This window comes from Asparagus officinalis, chromosome 10, assembly GCF_001876935.1.
Source record: "Asparagus officinalis chromosome 10, Aspof.V1, whole genome shotgun sequence".
NCBI lineage: Eukaryota > Viridiplantae > Streptophyta > Magnoliopsida > Asparagales > Asparagaceae > Asparagus > Asparagus officinalis.
Window position 1 is genome coordinate 14,244,329 of NC_033803.1, and position 19,185 is coordinate 14,263,513.

At 34.7% G+C, this 19,185-nt stretch overlaps 1 protein-coding gene across 1 annotated transcript; it reads right to left on the reverse strand.

Moving 5' to 3' along the window:
- Positions 1,366–4,739, reverse strand: LOC109825959 (WAT1-related protein At5g47470-like). Its single transcript, XM_020392884.1, has 5 exons — positions 4,621–4,739; positions 3,437–3,680; positions 3,173–3,334; positions 2,007–2,158; positions 1,366–1,614 (listed from the first exon to the last, which is right to left on the reverse strand). The coding sequence occupies exons 1-5, from the start codon at positions 4,713–4,715 to the stop codon at positions 1,485–1,487; spliced, it is 783 nt and encodes a 260-aa protein (XP_020248473.1). The 5' UTR covers positions 4,716–4,739; the 3' UTR covers positions 1,366–1,484.

Consider the following 19,185-nt stretch of genomic DNA (forward strand, 5'->3'; position numbering starts at 1 on the left):
CCTCGTACTTGGCTTGATCAAACTCTACAACGAGAGTTTCAACAGTCATTCCAGTGAGATGAACATCGGATTGCACCACCACTTCTTCGTCAGAGAAGCTCTTCCCCAGCAGAGTTGCCATCTTTTGTTTGTGGAAAAATTCGATGTAAAAGAAATGAAAGAAAAAAATTGATTTGTATTCTCTCAAAATCGATTACAATTTGGATTCCGATTACAAAAGAGAAGAGAATGATCTGGATTCTCCCCTTTGTTTAATTCTGGGTTCTTCACGGTGGCGATGGAGTGCCTCCCTCGAATGCTCGTGTCGAGTTTGCTCTCCGTTGACGATCCGAACGTCTTGATTCACTGGAACGTGGTCTTCTCCTCACGATTTGACATTGTGGAGAACTTGCAAAGAAAGTTTTAGAACTCTTGATGAGTTGATTGATCTTAACCGTAATTGGTTAGACAAGTCAAAGATCTCTTCTTTGCTGCCAAGGAGAAGGATCCAAAAGCCAGCCCCAGGATCTCTTCTGTTGCTGCCAAGAAATTCCAACAGACTAAATCCCTAAACTGAATTGATTTTCAGTTATTTATAGGGGATTAAGGGTGTAACCACATTCTTAATTCGCTCCTAAGTGGGGCTAATGGGATGTAACCGCCCCCTTAAATCACTCCTGAGTGGAGTTGTGATCCCCTCAGATCGTGGAAAACGGTTTTGAAACTGTTCAGCTCGTGTTTGAACTGGTCAAACGCAAAATCCGCATTCTGGTGTGAATTCTGCATTCAAACGCAGTGTCTGAAAGCTCGGACGCAACGGCTGGAAGCTGCGTTGGCATTTGGAGGCTGCGCTTGAGCTGCGTTCGTGGCTATGAACATGGTGCGTCTTGATGCTGGTTCGCGGGGAGGACTTCCACGTATTGGTTTGAAGAGACCGTCGATTTGTAGTCTCTTTCTGTCAGAGCGTTGCAAAGATCGTCGTTTTGTAATCTCTGCTTTAGCTCTTTGATATGTGAGAGTCGTCAGATTGTAACTCTCGATGTTGATTGTGAAGGCTGTTGATCAGAGCTTTCATCAGTTGTTGTGAAGGTCGTCAGATTGTAACCTTCATCGATCTACGTGAAAGTCTTCAAATTATAACCTTCTGAAAGTCATCGGATTGTAACTTCTATCATCAGTGTTTGATGGGGATTGACTATCTGTAGTGATTTTTAGATAGTCTACAGACCTCAATTCCCACAAATTTTCTTTAAAGGGTTAAACTTTCTTGAGATGGTGTGAGGGCTCCTTGGACTTAGGAGTCCCCTAACCAATTTCCTCGTTTCCAATAATAATAATAATAATAAAAGAAAAATAAATGATGATTTGCTTGCCCCATTTCGGTAGCAAAACACGACCACATATAAGGAAATGGAAAGAGGCATAAATATAACTTTGACAATTACTTTCACTAATAACTATTTCTTGTACACGAAATTACACTTGTGACGAACTCTTGGAAGAGTTTAGGAGAGGTTTCTCAACGTCATCACTTGTTTGTGCCAAGTCATCATCAAGATTAGGGATGACAAGTCCTTCCTTCTTCTTAGCCCATAAAACCATGTAAAGCCCAGAAAACATGACGCAACATTCCTGCTAACTTGGCATATAAGTTTCTCAAGTTAAATAGTTTTATTTTATTGCTTACAGAGTCAATCACAATAAAGATATTTTATGAAAGGCACTTAAATCTCCTAGAAGAGATGAGTAAGAACTTCTTTAATTATATAATGAATTCTTTTGCTTGGTTTTAGTCTATTTTAGATCTTTTTTCCCCTTGAGGAGATAGTCTAAATCAGATGTTCGAGGTAAAAATTAACCGTTTGGGCTGATTGAGAACTCAAGGTTCTAAAGTTCTTATTTGTAAAAGGCTAAACTGCCACTATGTTTACCTAAAAGCTAATCATCTGCGCACGTGTATTGTAACATAATCTGTCATTAAGAACTAGAAACCAGCCTAATTTTGATCCATTTTATAGAGTATTTACCTTCCTGTCTTGATATCTTGGCTCAAGAACATGGCAGAAAGAATTGTTGAGAAAACAGTTTGTACAGGACTAAACATAGATACAAGAACAGGCCCCTTCTTCTTAACTGCCCATGTTTGGAATGAAACACACAGAGCGATCACCATTCCACCCTGTACATTGCAAATAATAGGGGTGGTAAAGGATCGAATCGAATCGAATACTAAAGTCTTCGTATTTGTATTTGTTTGCAATTATCGAATTCGAATTCGAACTCGAATATTTGGTATTTGATAAATATTCATGAATATTCACGAATACTTATCAAATATCAATGTACATTTATTCCGCTAAAGAATTTGATTTGCAAATAGTATTAAAATTCATAAAAAAAAATTATTCCTTTATAATATATGATGTATATATATATTTAAATCATGATTTTAATTAGAAAACAAATTTAAGATTATTTAAGTCTTAAAATCAATATATAAAACTTAAGTAGGAATGATAAGTGGGCTAAAAATATAACATCATATGTGCAATAATACAAATAATAAGCTGTGATTAAATTTTAAACAAATATTTAATAGACAAACGAATCGAATATACATCTGGTTAAATTCTATTCGTTAGTAAACTTGAATACTAAAAAATATTTGTTTAGTGGTAAATGAACTACCGAATCGAATATGATCGAATAGTTATTCGAACAATTATCGAACTATTTGTTAATTATTTGGTTCATTTCCACCCCTAGCAAATAATAAGCAGTAATCAGCCAATGTCATAAAATTATTATGGATGGACATGCTGCGTTGCAAGTTAGCCACTTACTGCCTCTTTTTTTATTAACACCTAAACTCTCTATCATTTAAATAGAGTTATCTCTCTGTTACATGTACATGTCACATGCGTATCATGTTATATTTATATACTATTGATGAATTCTGTTATATTCCGGTGTATAGTAGAATGACTCATATTTATGTCGTTCTCAACATATATCTCTTATGTATAGTAACAGAAATGATAGTGAGATAAATCCATTTGACTTCAGAGGTTCTATGTCCTAATGAAAAGTTTAGAAAAGTAGATGACTAATCCCCTGTTATACGAAGGGTGTATCTGCAATTAAATACAAAAAGAAAACTACTAACTAACCCATGTTCTAAATAATTTCATACCAATATCATGATGGTAATTATGCTTTGCAGGTTGATCGTAGTGGAACCAGGATTCACCTTTCCTTCTGTGACAATTTGTAGGAATACAGTAAAAATTGTACCCAACAGTGAGGTAACAGAACATAAGGATAAAGGTGCTGGAAAATGAACCATTGTAACAGCCTGGAGTATTTCACGGAACTATAAGTAAAACATTTTCAAAATAATAAAAAATGTTCTATATGAAAACTATATTAATATCAAATGTTATGAATAAGATGTAACCTGCAACACAGTGCTGCACGAAACCACAAGAACTGCTGCAAGAAGATAGAAACAACCAATGATCCAGTCATTGTTGGCTTCATCTTTCAAGGGCTCAATATTCGCAAGTGATACTTGAGTTTGATCCTTAACTGAGTCCTTTGGACTTTGTAGGTAGCTCATGACTACAGCCCCACTTAAACAGAGTACAGTCCCCATGATCTTGGCCCTACTATATTGGCAACCTATATCAACTTTCTCAAACCTACAAGACAACTATAAAAAATTTCTAAGAGAGCATGTTAGTTCAATGAATTGCGAGACTCATACTATTTATATTATTTGGTTACTACAGGACTTGAATATTTTGATTGCAAAATAATTAGATTAAGAGGAAGAAATCTATGTCCTTGCTGAATTTTTTGAAAAAAAATGTCCTTGTGTCTTCTAGTGCAAAATAATTAGATTAATTATAGTACAACCAATATTATTTGACACGCAACATGTCAAAATTAGTTAAACTATGCTATAATATCACACACACTGTTTTAGGTCTATCTCCGTTAAGAAAGAGAAAGATAAGGACAAAGAATAAAATGGTAAGAGTAATGTTAAATGTACTATAAATACTATACTATTTTGTATTATCCTAAACAAAAAAGTGGGGTCGAATTGAAGATGACTCATAATTTATTTTGACAATTTTCAAGGAAAGACCTTACACATTTCTTAACAGTAATACAAAGTAGTACCATTCTAAATGGTAATGCTACAAGATGAAGTAATCTAGGGCAACTTTTTTCTTCAATACTATTTAGATCATTTGATAGTTATAACACCTTGAATATTTCATAGCTAATATAATAGCAAGAAATTTTTTGAAGTTTTAACCTAGAAAGTATCTATCTTTATGGAAACTTAGAAAAAAAGGAGATATTCTATGAAAAGAGAGAAACAAAAGGTAGAAAGCATGAAGGAAAAATTTATATAACATGTACAATTGATGAACGAAGGAATAATGTTTAATATTGTCTTAATATATGTATAAATTTTTACATTTGATAGAAAATTCCCCATTTCATTATCGGAGTGGTATTCTAAGGAACGTTTGGGTATGTATAATTAATCCTAATTCATCTTAATTTGTAACAATTTTGTATTGTCAATAAACTTTGAATTACATTACTAAAGACAAGTTAACTGACCTGAGTGAAGCTGAAATAATAAATATTATGCCTGGGGCAATATTAGGCATGGCAGATGCAATGGCTGGATTTGTTTTCTCAATCCCCAGCATCATCAGAGTTTGAAATGTAGTCACCCTGAATAGACAAGTATATATGTTATACATGTGCTTCTAAGAACAATTAAATGCTATTCTTCTAAAATCATATCATATCATCATACATATCATACTCCTTATAAAAATGTGAGTTTAGGAAAAGTTAAATTAGATAATTACAGTTTAATTATAGTTTGCTGAGGAGCGGTCTAAATGGCGCTTTTTAGCAAACGATTTCAGAGCTGCTAACTTACGCCTCCGCTTAGATCTCAATGGAAAAAAAGAAGAAGAAAAGTAAGAAAAAAAAATCTTAAATATAGGATTGAGAGCTTCAAACTCAAGGTTGCTAGGTTCCGATGATCTTTCTAATACAAATTTTGTTGAAGATGATGAAGATTTTGATTTCAATGTGATGGGGTCAACGGGGCCAAGAGGTGAGAAGAAGAAGAAATCGATGATGGAGATTCTTAATTTTATGGATTCTCGTCACACTCAAGTTACTCCACAGATGATCGGTAAGCAATCTCGCCATCTCAGTTCTTATAGTGGTGCTGGGAGCTCAGGTGGAGTTTCTTCGGCTGATGAAGTTGAATCGGTAGATATTTTGCCTGATTCTCCGTTATTACTGCATTCTTCAAATTCGGTAAGAAATTCAAGCTCAGATCCTGTGTTTCTTGTATCTGGTGTTGATACGGCTACTGTTCCATTAGAGTCTGTTGAGAAAATTTCTGTTCCTGATGTTTTAACTATTCAAAATAGTTCAAACACAAGTAAATCTAACAAAGAGAAAGCATATTTTCCACTAATAGGGCCTGTAAATAAACCTATTTTAGATCCTGTCAATATTGTTAAGAAAACTAGGCTAGTATTTTTGTTGACAACAGAAAACTAGAGAATAGATTTGACTTGGATTATATGCCACCTGCAACAAAGGATACAATGACATTTGAAGAGGAAGAATGGAATGAGGGAGTATCTTTTTGGTAATTCTCCCTTATTGGCCAAGTTATGAGGCTTAATGTAAGATACAAAGCTGTGGAAACATTTATACAGAAAGTTTGGGCTCCTTTGGCAATTCCAGAAGTTAGTATCCTCAAGGAAGGTATATTTCTGTTCAAATTCAAAAATAAAAAAGAAATGTGTGATATTCTTGGAAATGGTCCGTGGTTTTTTGGCTCTAGACCTTTACTTTTAAAGACTTGGTCTATTGATATGGATATTGATAGAATAAAAGAATGTATATATCCTATGTGGATTCAATTACCTGGACTAAAGCTTAACCTATGGAATGCCAAGGCCATTAGTAAAATTGCAAGTGTTATAGGAAGACCAATTTCCACTGATAAACTCACTGCAAGTAGACAAAGACTTGCTTATGCTAGGGTCCTTGTTGAAGTCACAATGCCTTCCCCTCTTCCTGATTATATTTCAATTCAGGGGCCTAATAATTCTCATTTCACTTAGAGGGTGAATTATGAATTTAAGTCCAGATAGTGTGAATTTTGTAAAATAGTGGGACATGACTCAACATTTTGCAAAATACAGTCTAGAGTTCAGAAATGGATCCCAAAACAAAATACTGGTAATGCTGGAAATGAAAGAATTGATGTAAGCCAACAGGGGGAAAATTCTGGTGTTGGCTATAAAAGCTCTGAGGGAATTCTGCATACTAATGTGATGCCAAGTGAAAAGTGCAACATTGAAAGCTGCAGTAATTCTCCCCAGTTGTTTGTGCATGTTTCTATGCATGTCACACCTGAAAATGTTACATTGCAACATAAGGATGCTGGAGAGAAGGGTATTGCTAGTTAGTTTCCTAAACAAAATGAGAATGTCCAGTTATCTTTACAAAAGGTAACACAGGAATTTGAAGTTAACCTACCTCAAAGGAGTATGGTGAATGTTGAAAAAATGTGAATGAAAGAATGCAAACAAAAAGAATGGGATCAAATCTTCAAAGCACTAAAAAAACAATGACGTAGTTGAACAAAGACTTGTGCATGTTGTGCATGCTCAACAGTTAAAATTGGTGTATATCAAGCCCCTCTTACTAATAGCTCTTGGATTGACATACAAAGAAGTAAGAAAAAGGCTTCTATTCCTACTAACTCTTTCTCACGTCTAAGTTGCTTAGATATTGACTCATCTACAATTGATAGAGGAGGATTGTTCTAAACATGAATCTATCTTTTTGGAATGTGAGAGGGTTGAATAAGTCCTCAAAGCAACACATGGTAAAGCAACATATGCTTCAGTATCACTTATCTTTTTTTAGCTCTACTTGAGACAAAACTAAAGGAGAATATGCTATCAATAATTGTTAAGAAGATTACTAATAATTGGAAATGGATATTTAATTTGAGGAGGTATGGGAAAACTAGAATCATGTTATTATAGGACCCTAATATTATGAATGTTCAGACTGTTAGTAGCTCTGATCAACATATAACATGAACAGTAAATTTTTTTTGATGGGAACTTAGATTGTATTATTTCCTCAATATATGGTTTCGGTCAGTTGGAAGCTAGGAAAGAATTGTGGGCAAATCTTAATGATATCCACCAATTTGTTGGAAATACTCATTGGTTGCTAAGTGGAGACTTCAACACAATTACAAGTAATGAAGAAAAACTAGGTGGTGCAAATCTTTCAGATGCTGATACAAATGATTTCAATAACTTTATTAGTAATTGCCTACTCACACACTTGAAAACAATTGGATGCTTCTACACTTGGAATAACAAACAGGATCCTATATCAATGATTTGGAGTAGATTGGATAGAGCTTTGGTCAATGATTCATGGATCCAACAGTACAATTTAAGTAAGGCTAAATATTTACTTCCAAACTGTTCTGATCACTCTCAGGCCCTGATCTCAATCAATGAGGATATTGTTCAAGGGAAAAAACCTTTCAAAAATTTTAAAATGCGGACAAGCCATGAAAGCTTCTTACCAACAGCTTCAACACACTGGCAAACAAAGATTGAAGGCTGCAAGATGTTTTCTGTATATACCAAACTCAAGTAACTCATGCGTTCTTTGAAAGATTTAAACAAGAAAAGTTTTAAAAATATTAGTGAACAGGTTCAAAGAGCTAGACATGATCTGGAGGAAGCTCAAAACAATCTTCAAAATGCACATCTCAACCCAAAATTCATTAAACATGAAAAAGATTGTATCTCTGTATACAATAAGCTGCTGGATTGTGAGTTATCATTCTTCCAGTAAAAAGCAAGAATAGTTTGCAGTGTTAAAGGAGATAGATGCACAAATTTCTTCCACTCTGTGATAAAGTCAAACAGACACCACAATAGAGTGATGGCTCTTTATAATTCCTTGGGGCAAAGAATAACAGATGGTGAAGGTATTGTTAATGAACTGATTTCTTTTTTCAAAAGCCTAATGGGGACTGCCATTTACTACCACAATACCTGATAACAACATCATTCATTATGGTCCTTGTTTGAGTGATACTCATGCTAGAGCTATTTCTTCTCCTATTACCAATGATGAAATTAAAAAGGCTGTTTTTTCTATGTCTGAAAACAAAGCTTCAGGGCTATACGGATACAATGTTTCCTTCTTTAAATCAGCTTGGAGTGTCATTAGGGATGAAGTTACTCAAGCTATAGAGTAATTTTTCAAATCAGAGAAGTTTCTGGGGGCTATCAATTCAACTTCTATTACTCTCATTCCAAAGATAAAATTGTTAGGAATCTTGACCCCAAGATTAGTTTGTTTTGATGATAACAAATATTATATGTTGTGTGTATTATGTGCTAACATTTGTTTTGCAGTATCAGAGCTATATCAACAATTATATTCAAAGAGATACTCAAGACATAGATGAGTTCAAGGCAAAATGAAGCAAAGAAGAAGATATACTTTATTGTCAAAATGTAATTTTATATTTTCTTTGCTTAAAAATTTGTACAAGCCTTGATCACTCACACACATGCACACACATAGTGTTAGAACACACTAACACATACTTAGTGTGTTGGTTAACAATAGAAATCCCCTATGTTAGCCATTAGAGTTTATAGATATTAAGTGAGTCTTAAAACATTTTATTTACACCTCTTAGAAATTAGAATCTGGAAAACCTCAAAAGACCAAAGTTGTAGGTCTCTTCAAGAGCTTTCCAACAAATCTTAAATCACCTCATTCCGATATCGGATGAGAAAGTTATAGTCAAAATACTAAACAGAAAAATTCCAGAATCTGAGTTTACAGTGTAGTCGACTACTATGCCTTGTAGTTGACTACTGAGCAATTTTCTGACTTCACAGAGTCTGTTTAGACTCAGTGTAGTCGACTACTATGACTTGTAGTCGACTACAGATGCAGTTTTTCCAGATTTCAGGTTTAAAATAAGTGACTGTTTATAGCCGTTTTGTGGACGTTAATTGGGTTTAAAATTATGTCATTTCAGAGGCTATAAATAGGTTTAAACATCAGAAAACAACAACCAAGTTTTACACTTGCAAGATCAAACATTTTGTGCATATTCACTCTCTAATTTTCCAGATTTTCATGCTAAGTGTTTAGAAAAAGAGAGTTTCTGATATTGCCTTGGTTTCAATCATTCTTAGAGATTGTATAGACAATATTCAGAGAGTTAAAAGAATCCTAAGCCACTGCAGCACTTCACTACACATTCAAGGCTTATAGGATCAATTGTGTTCTTGCTTCAAAAAGGATTTCTCTCGGGTTTGAGAGGGTTGATCTCTTGGTTTAGAGATTGGGTGGCAATTGGCATGGTCTTGTCAATTGGTGTTGCAATTTGCATGGTCTTGCAAATTGGTCAGGTTTGCTTTTGATTTTGTAAGGTTTCAAAATCATAGTGGAAATCTCAAGCGGGATTTGCTTGGGGACTGGATGTACACCGGGTTGGTGGAACCAGTATAAAACTTTGTGTTTGTGATTGTGAATTTCTGAGATTGCCATTTTTCTTTGTAATTTATAATCTACTTTGCATATATTTTGAAAGAATACTATTCACCCCTCTTCTAGTGTTCTAGTGTATCTATTTCAGATCCTACATTTGGTATCAGAGCAAGGTGAAAGATGGCATCAACAAATACATCACAATTCAAAGAGGGATATCCCACACAGCGACCACCTCTATTCGATGGCACGAACTACAACTATTGGAAGTGCCGAATGAAGATTTACCTTCAATCAATTGGCTACGAACTTTGGAACGTCGTGGAAACAAAATATGAGAAGCCAACAACTCCTTTTGCAGAATGGACTACTTCTCAAAGAAATAATGCAAATTTGGATTCAAAAGCAATGAATGCATTATTTTGTGCACTTGACAAGAATGAGTTCAATAGGGTGTCAACGGCCACATCTGCATACGATATTTGGCATACACTTGAGGTAACTCATGAAGGTACAAATAAAGTTAAAGAATCTAAAATATCTGTTCTTGTGCACAGGTTTGAGTTATTCAAAATGAAAGAACAAAAAGAGGAATCCACTCACATGTGCTTCATGGCACAAGAAGATGAGGTATGCAATAATGAAGAATTATTAGATGCTTTCAATGAATTATATGAAACATTTTTGAGATTAAAGGCTTCACATAATTTTCTTAAAGGTGAAAATAAAAGATTACTTGAAGAAATTTCTGATTTTAATTCTTCTACTATTTCTAATTCTCAAGTAATTGAATTGAAAGAGGAAAATAAATCATTGCTTAAAGAAAATCATATTTTGACTAATGAGAATGTTTATCTAAAATCAGAATGCAATGATTTAAAAATCCGCATTAATGTTTTAGATAAAGATATTTCTTCTATTAAATTAAAATATGATGATATATGTTTGAATGTTAGTAAATTCAATAAAAGTAAAGAGAATTTGAATAATTTGCTCTCATTTCAAAAATCTTCAAACAATCATTTTGGCATTGGATTTGTTCCTAAGTATTTTATAAAGAATGATTATGTTTTGAAGAATAATAATAAGAATATTCATGCTAAACAAAATAAGTATATATGGATTCCTAAGAATTTGAATATTCATGATAGGAATTATTATATTTCATCTTATATTTATGAAGTTTGCAATTCAAAGAATTACACTTATGTTAACAAATGGAAACCAAATTCCAAGTGGATTTGGATTCCTAAGGGCTAATCCTAATGATATAATATAAAAGGGTACCAAAGTGCTTGATATTTTTATTAAGGTACCCAAGAAAAGAAATTTTTAATTAGAATTATGTTTATTTCTTTTTGCTAATGACAAAGGGGGAGTTATATAGAAAATTTTAATTTTAAATTTTTTACTAATGCTTTGATGCAGGGGGAGTAAAAGATTTTATTTAATGATTTCATGCAGGGGGATTAAAATTTTTATATCTTAATAACATATATTTGTCATCATCAAAAAGGGGGAGAATGTTAGGAATCTTGACCCCAAGATTAGTTTGTTTTGATGATAACAAATATTATATGTTGTGTGTATTATGTGCTAACATTTGTTTTGCAGTATCAGAGCTATATCAACAATTATATTCAAAGAGATACTCAAGACATAGATGAGTTCAAGGCAAAATGAAGCAAAGAAGAAGATATACTTTATTGTCAAAATGTAATTTTATATTTTCTTTGCTTAGAAATTTGTACAAGCCTTGATCACTCACACACATGCACACACATAGTGTTAGAACACACTAACACATGCTTAGTGTGTTGGTTAACAATAGAAATCCCCTATGTTAGCCATTAGAGTTTATAGATATTAAGTGAGTCTTAAAACATTTCATTTACACCCCTTAGAAATTAGAATCTGGAAAAACTCAAAAGACCAAAGTTGTAGGTCTCTTCAAGAGCTTTCCAACAAATCTTAAATCACCTCATTCCGATATCGGATGAGAAAGTTATAGTCAAAATACTAAACAGAAAAATTCCAGAATCTGAGTTTACAGTGTAGTCGACTAATATGCCTTGTAGTCGACTACTGATCAATTTTCTGACTTTACAGAGTCTGTTTAGACTCAGTGTAGTCGACTACTATGACTTGTAGTCGACTACAGATACAGTTTTTTCAGAGTTCAGGTTTTAAATAAGTGACTGTTTATAGCCGTTTTGTGGACGTTAATTGGGTTTAAAATTATGTCATTTCAGAGGCTATAAATAGGTTTAAACATCAGAAAACAACAACCAAGTTTTACACTTACAAGATCAAACATTTTGTGCATATTCACTCTCTAATTTTCCAGATTTTCATGCTAAGTGTTTAGAAAAAGAGAGTTTCTGATATTGCCTTGGTTTCAATCATTCTTAGAGATTGTATAGACAATATTCAGAGAGTTAAAAGAATCCTAAGCCACTGCAGCACTTCACTACACATTCAAGGCTTATAGGATCAATTGTGTTCTTGCTTCAAAAAGGATTTCTCTCGGGTTTGAGAGGGTTGATCTCTTGGTTTAGAGATTGGGTGGCAATTGGCATGGTCTTGTCAATTGGTGTTGCAATTTGCATGGTCTTGCAAATTGGTCAGGTTTGCTTTTGAATTTGTAAGGTTTCAAAATCATAGTGGAAATCTCAAGCGGGATTTGCTTGGGGACTGGATGTACACCGGGTTGGTAGAACCAGTATAAAACTTTGTGTTTGTGATTGTGAATTTCTGAGATTGCCATTTTTCTTTGCAATTTATAATCTACTTTGCATATATTTTAAAAGAATACTATTCACCCCTCTTCTAGTGTTCTAGTGTATCTATTTCAGATCCTACAAAAATGTCCCAGAACTCCTGCTGATTTTAGGCCTATTTCATGCTGCAATTTCCTCTAAAAATTCATATCAATTTTTTTGGCTAATAGACTTAAATCAGTCTTGGGGTTCCTTGTCAATAATGTACAAAGTGCTTTTGTGGAAGGAAGACAGATAACAAGCAACATTCTGTTGGCACATAAACTGATCAAATGCTATAATAGGAAACATATATCCCCTAGAATCATGCTGAATATAGATATTAAAAAAACTTTTGATACAACCAGTTGGAACTTTTTGAATCATATGCTAAAGAGTCTGGGCTTTCCTAGTGTGATGGTTGATTGGATAATGACTTGCATATCATCCCCAAAATGCTCTATTTCCCTCAATGGCTCTTTACATGGTTATTTCAAAGGAGAAAGAGGTCTTAGGCAAGGAGATCCACTCTCTCCTTATCTTTTTATTCTAGGCATGGAATACATGTTAAGAAGTTTGGATTTGTTGAAACATGATAGGCAGTTCAAATTCCATCTGAAGTGTGATAAACTCAAGATTACTCATCTCATTTTTGCTGATGATTTATTGCTATCAGGCAAAGGAGACTTATATACTATGCAAAAACTTCATCAATGTCTAAAGGAGTTTAGTGCAACCACTGGTCTTAAAGCTAACGCTGAAAAATGTTCTATTTTTTTATGGAGAGTGCATGATTCCATCAAAGCTTCAATTAGCAACCAATTGGGTTATAATGAGGGATCTTTGCCTATCAAATACCTGGGTGTTCCTCTATTATGCAAGATATTATCTTATGTAGACTACAATCCCCTCTTCAAGAAAATAACCAGTTAGTTTCAGAATTGGTATAAATTCAGGAATCTCTCTTATGCTGGTAAATTTCAAGTCATAAAAAGTGTGATTTTAGGGATGCAAATATATTAGACATCAAGTTATATACTACCTAATAGTGATATCCAGAAAACTGATGAGCTTTGTAGAAACTTTTTATGGGGAAAATCAGACCAAGCCTTCAGAGTTCCTCTAGTCTTGTGGGATAGAGTATGCTTGGGGAAAGATTTGGAGGCCTAGGAGTTTTTTTAGCTTTTGCTTGGAATGCAGTTTCAGCTCTGAGGAAAATCTGATACATTCATGTTAATAAGGAGTTATTATAAATCAAATGGGTTTATTGTAATTACTTTAAAAACATGGATATATGGCATGTCAATTCCTGGATTTGGAAGCAAATGATTAAAATCAGAGATAAATCTTTGATTCAATGTGGTGGAGTGGAAAATCTGAAATAGCTCATTGGTGCTTGTTACAAAAATTCAAAAATCAAAATCTCTGCCATGTATTATGCTTTATCTCCTGCTACACACATGGTGCCTTGGTGCAAGACTGTATAGGAGCTGATGAGCTATCCTAAGCATTCATCTATATGTTGGTTGGCGGTTCAAAACAGGTTTCTAACACAAGACATGCAACTTAGGAGAAGGGTTGTGCAAAACAATCAATGTTGTTTATGCAACGGGACAAGACTGAAGAGCCGTAATCACCTGTTTTTTGAGTGTGATTTCTCATGCAATGTCTAGAATTATATTATGGCTTGGCTTCAGTTTAGATGGAGATCATGCGACTAAGATGTGTTAATGAATTGGTATAACACCAGACTAAGAGGCAAAGGATCTAAACAAAAATTTAAAAGGATGGCATTGTCGATAACTTTATATAGGATATAGGAAGAGCGAAACACCAGTTTATTCCAACAGAAGTGCAGGGGTTTAGATCAGTTGGTTAAACTGATAAAGATAAATATCTTAACATTGTTCTTAATAGCTCTAATCTGGTTGAAAATAGAGAGTGGCTACTTTCTTTGTAAATACTAGAGTGAAACTAAGGATTAATCCTTGGTTTCTGGTTTTTTGAATTCTCAATTGCTGAGAATCTTGATGTACAAAAACATTCGATTTGGAAAATGAATAAAATACTTCATTGACAAAAAAAAAGATAATTACAAAGAAACCCTAAAAATTTACAAAAACTACCAAAAAATAAAAAAATACAAATAACCCCTTGATAAAATCTAAAATTAGAAACAAACCCCTTTAAATCTAAAAATTATAATCAACCTCTTGAAAATTCCAATATTTGTAAACAAAACTTTGAGGGGTTAAGTGAAAATACATAAAGCTTATTATGGTTTCTGTTAAAATTTACTGGGATGTCAATTGGTCATGTGACTACACATAAATTACTGATGTTAGTTTTGAGGGTTTTCAACCAAAAGTTATTGGGGGTTTAGTGATACTTCTAAGGATATTAGAGATTTAGTTCCAAACACCAAACTTATCATAGGTTTAGTGAACTATATTCATATTTTAATATTGTCTTTTTTCAATAGGTACTCACAAATTGTAGGTATTTTAAAATTTATCTCCAAATCATGATAATTGTAAATTGCCTCCAAAAGTATTTTATTCTCTCAACTTCACTCATCAATGTAACTTTAATTAAAAAAAGCAGTCTTATCCGTGTAGGCACGAGCATGTATCACTTGTATAATTTAGCTAGAAATTGATAATTTTTTAAAGCAATTATATATCTATTTTCTAATTAATTTTTTACTAAGTTTAAATACTAAAATGGTTTCATAGATTGCCTTTACGTGGTAGATTTTTAGGATGTAATAATAAGAAAACCCCTTAAATATAATTATTATTAGAAACCCCCTTTAACTTTAGAATTATTAGAAAAGCCCCGATCAACTTTGAGATTTTATCCAAAAAAGTCACCTAAAGTCATCGCTTTTAGCGATGTTACCTGATAAAATCTCAAAGTTAAAAAAGTTTTCTAATAACTCCTAAATTTATGGGGATTTTCTAATATTTTTAAAGTTATGTGGGGTTATCTTATTATCGTCTAAAGTTAAGGGGAGTTTTTTTTTTTTTTGATATTTTAGCTTTAAAACATTATACTTTGTTCACATAGTTATCTGCAGTAAACCTGAGATATATCATTTGCCTGATAATTTACTATGCCAAATAAGAAAGATGCATCATTTTATTATACACAACCAACTCAGTGAAAAAGAGATTTTTTAATGGTTGGAAAATGGTAGTTTGGATAGCGAAGGCTTTGATATTTAGGCCCTTGAAATGTTCAATAGGTATGTTAATTAAAAAGAATCATATGAGTAAATTTTCTCACATAAGGACTTTTAAATTTACAACTAAATTATAATTTAATGCATTCCATTTTAAGCATTATATCTTTCCAATATTATACTTTGTAGACACATGCGAAAGAGATACAAATTAGTTTTAGCCACACATTTATGTTTTTTTTTTGATATTTTGATTATTAGATGTTAAATATGTGCCATTTCAAAATATTTAGGATCTTCACCAATTGCGAGCCTTTTAGGTGTTTATCAGGTATGTTAATTAAAAATAATTTGTGAGTAAAACTACTCAAATCGGTATTGTTTAAGATTTTTTTGATATTTTGATTATAAAAGGTTCATATATATCATTTCAAAATATCTAGGATCTTCACCACTAGTAGTTAATTTGACAACCATGAATAAGAATAACTACATGTCATTAGAATACCACTAGCTACCAGGTACTATATAAGAAATAGAAATGAGTCCTTAAAGAAGGTGTAACTAAGACAACGAAGTTGAAGCAACTCTAATTTGCAAGAATAATTGAATGGGATGGACAAGGTCACTTAAGAGGAACGTGATACTCACCAGAAAAACAAAAAAATTTAAAGTCATAAGCATACCACCAATTGCATGAAATAGTCAAAGTTAACTATAAATTAATTTTATATCTCAACAAACAACAAGTCACTCTACTAAGAATATGATACATATTAGCGTGAAATAATCAATTAGTTATTTCATATATAGCTTGCTAACTTTGAATATCCAGAGCAAAACATATAGAATATAAATATATTATCTTAAAAAAATTCTCATAATTAGATCCATGGCTATTCGTAAATGATCTTTTCTTAGAGTTTATTAGCCTCATAAGGTATCACATTAAAGGAGAAACTATTTAATTATTAAACTATGTAGGATATAAAAATTAAGATATTATACTATAGATTCGCTCAAACTATAAGATGACAACATACATTTGCTATGAGGAACAAATCGCGCATATTATATATTTTTTAATAAAATGGTCTTGACCTTCATGTATTACTTGTTACAAATTATGGTTAATGTAAATTGACTATATAATTTTTATTTTGGTCATGATAATTTTAATACTTTTGATTAACTATATAGATATATAGACAATAAATTATTTTACTTTTACATTTTACAATTGATTTATAATTAAGAAATAAACAAAAAAGAAATGATAATGATATTTAGTCACGTGCAATGCATGTGCATCCAATGTATACCTCCTAAAAATCTTTGGACACAATAACTTCAAGATAAGATGAGAATTGAAGAGAATAATTAATATGATTATTTTAACAAAAGAAAAAACTCATAATTTAACACCATATAATATGTCTTTCCTTTTTCTCACATGAATAATCAAAATCAACCTTTATATGGTACTGTATGATGCTAGCCTTCCCTATAGTTACAAAGTGTAAATATATGTAGGTTTTAGTATTTGAAATCTGCTCATCATGAGTCTCTGTAAACCCATAGAATTTCCACTTACCACCTGTCCTAGATGTATTATTAGTATTGATTAATATAAGGGGGCAATGGGTATTGACTATTAGGATTTAATATGTCTCTTGAAATTTGAGTGTCCTTCTTAGGTGGAAACATGGATGAAATCTGGACTCACGTTGTGACATCAAATTATTTATTTATTTTAGTCCCTCGGATCTTTAATAATTGCATATTAGTTCCTTAAATCTTAGAAATTATACATTAGTCCCTTAAATGTAATAGGTGAATGTAGGCGTATAAAATTGCCTATAGGTCCCTTAGCACAGTTCGACGCCGATTTAACAAACGGACCACCAGGCGACGTATCCAAACAAGACCGCCAACGCTGAAGCCAAGCTATACGCAACGGAGCAGGTTAACGAGGCGACAAATCGCACCCAAGCATTGGAATGCATCCACTCGCACGCGGAATCAAACCAATGTTTAGGTGAATCACCGAGTCATCTAAACAAGAGCGAACTCGGATGAATCACGATCAAATCAACATCAATTCCGGACTCAAATTCAGAAGTTGGTTTACTGCCATATCAGGAACCCGACTCACTGCCAAATCTGGAATCAAGTCAAAGAGTCGTTGCCAAGTCAATCAACCACACAAGAGAACCAGAACCGGAAACAAAGGACGAAACGGACAAACACCCGGGGACTCGGCCGAAACCGAACCACCCCAGGGTGGCTCGGCCCAAGCCGAGCCACCCTGAGGTGGCTCGGTGAAGGCCGAGCCACGCACCCTAGCGGTCGGACCCTCGCGCCCGAAAGCCCGACGGCCGCCTACGGGGGGCTCGCCCAAGGCCGAGACGCACTCAGGCGTGGCTGCGCGCAAGGCCGAGCCACCTGAGGGTGGCTGCGGAGCCAAGCCGAGCCACCAGCTCACTCACTGAGGTGGGCTCGGCCCAAGGCCGAGGCCAACGCCATGGGTGGCGTTTCGGCTAAGGGCCGAGCCACCTCATTGGTGGCCTAGGCTCAGAACTGTGGCGGCAAGGCAGTAAGTTGCTAGAGTGCCTATAAATAGGCCTTGTGCTCAGTTTGTTTCAAGAGGTTGGAACATTTTGGAGCAAGAGGCGAAGGCCGTCGTGCTGGATTTGAAGACTCAGATCTAAAAGATCCAGGCAACTTTGGAAGGCTTGAGACTTGGCTTTCAGATACCGGTGCTCGCGATCACCCACCGTCGCCAATAAGGCAGGAGTTCGAGAGGATTGGATTTGAGATCTAGCACGATGCACAAGACTCCGCGGATCTAAGCTTGTTCTTAGATCCCGAGATTCGAGCGGGGTTGTTTCCTTAGGTGAAAGCAAATAACTCCGCTTATATTCCGCTTGGTGGAATATTGCCCGTCATAATCGTGTAGATCCGACCGGATCGAGATCACGCGTGATCGCACGCAAATAACCCCGGCGGCAGGCAAAGAACGCCCACCAAAGGCGAGCGACCGCAAAACAGGCAGCTCGCGATTAGTTCGAGCAAATAAGGAAAATTGTAATCTTAGCGTTCGGTTTTGATTTTTCATTGTAACCGAATCTTAATAAAAAGAGCCGGAATCTTTGTAACGGCATAAAGTGTTAACTGAGATAGCAATGATATCAACAATGAAGAAAGCTTAGGCAATTTTTCGCCGCGGCGACACAGAATCTGGCGACCACAGTGGGAGCGCAACAGCTTTTAAACTCGCCGAAGCTGTCGCGTCGGAGCCGCGGATCCGATCCCGTCGAGGAGGAGGTCGAGGTACGAATTCGACCAACAAAAGTTTCGAGGGAGTACGTGTCATCCTGCGTCCAGATCCACCTCACCATCGCAAAAGGTCCAAAGTCTCCAAAGATCTCTCCAAAGAGAAAGACTTCGTTGGTACGAAAGAAGTTGAAGCTGCCGAACCGAAAGATCTCGCCCGCGTTTGATGGCCGAGCTGGCAATCGGGTGAGATCTCTCTCTGCCAACCATAGTCAGATCTGCTCATGGCGCGAATCTTCCGTTGCCGAGGGGCGTAGTGACTCTCCTCTTCGGAAAGAGAGCCCGCCAAAGGCAACGGCAGCGCCGCGAAAATCA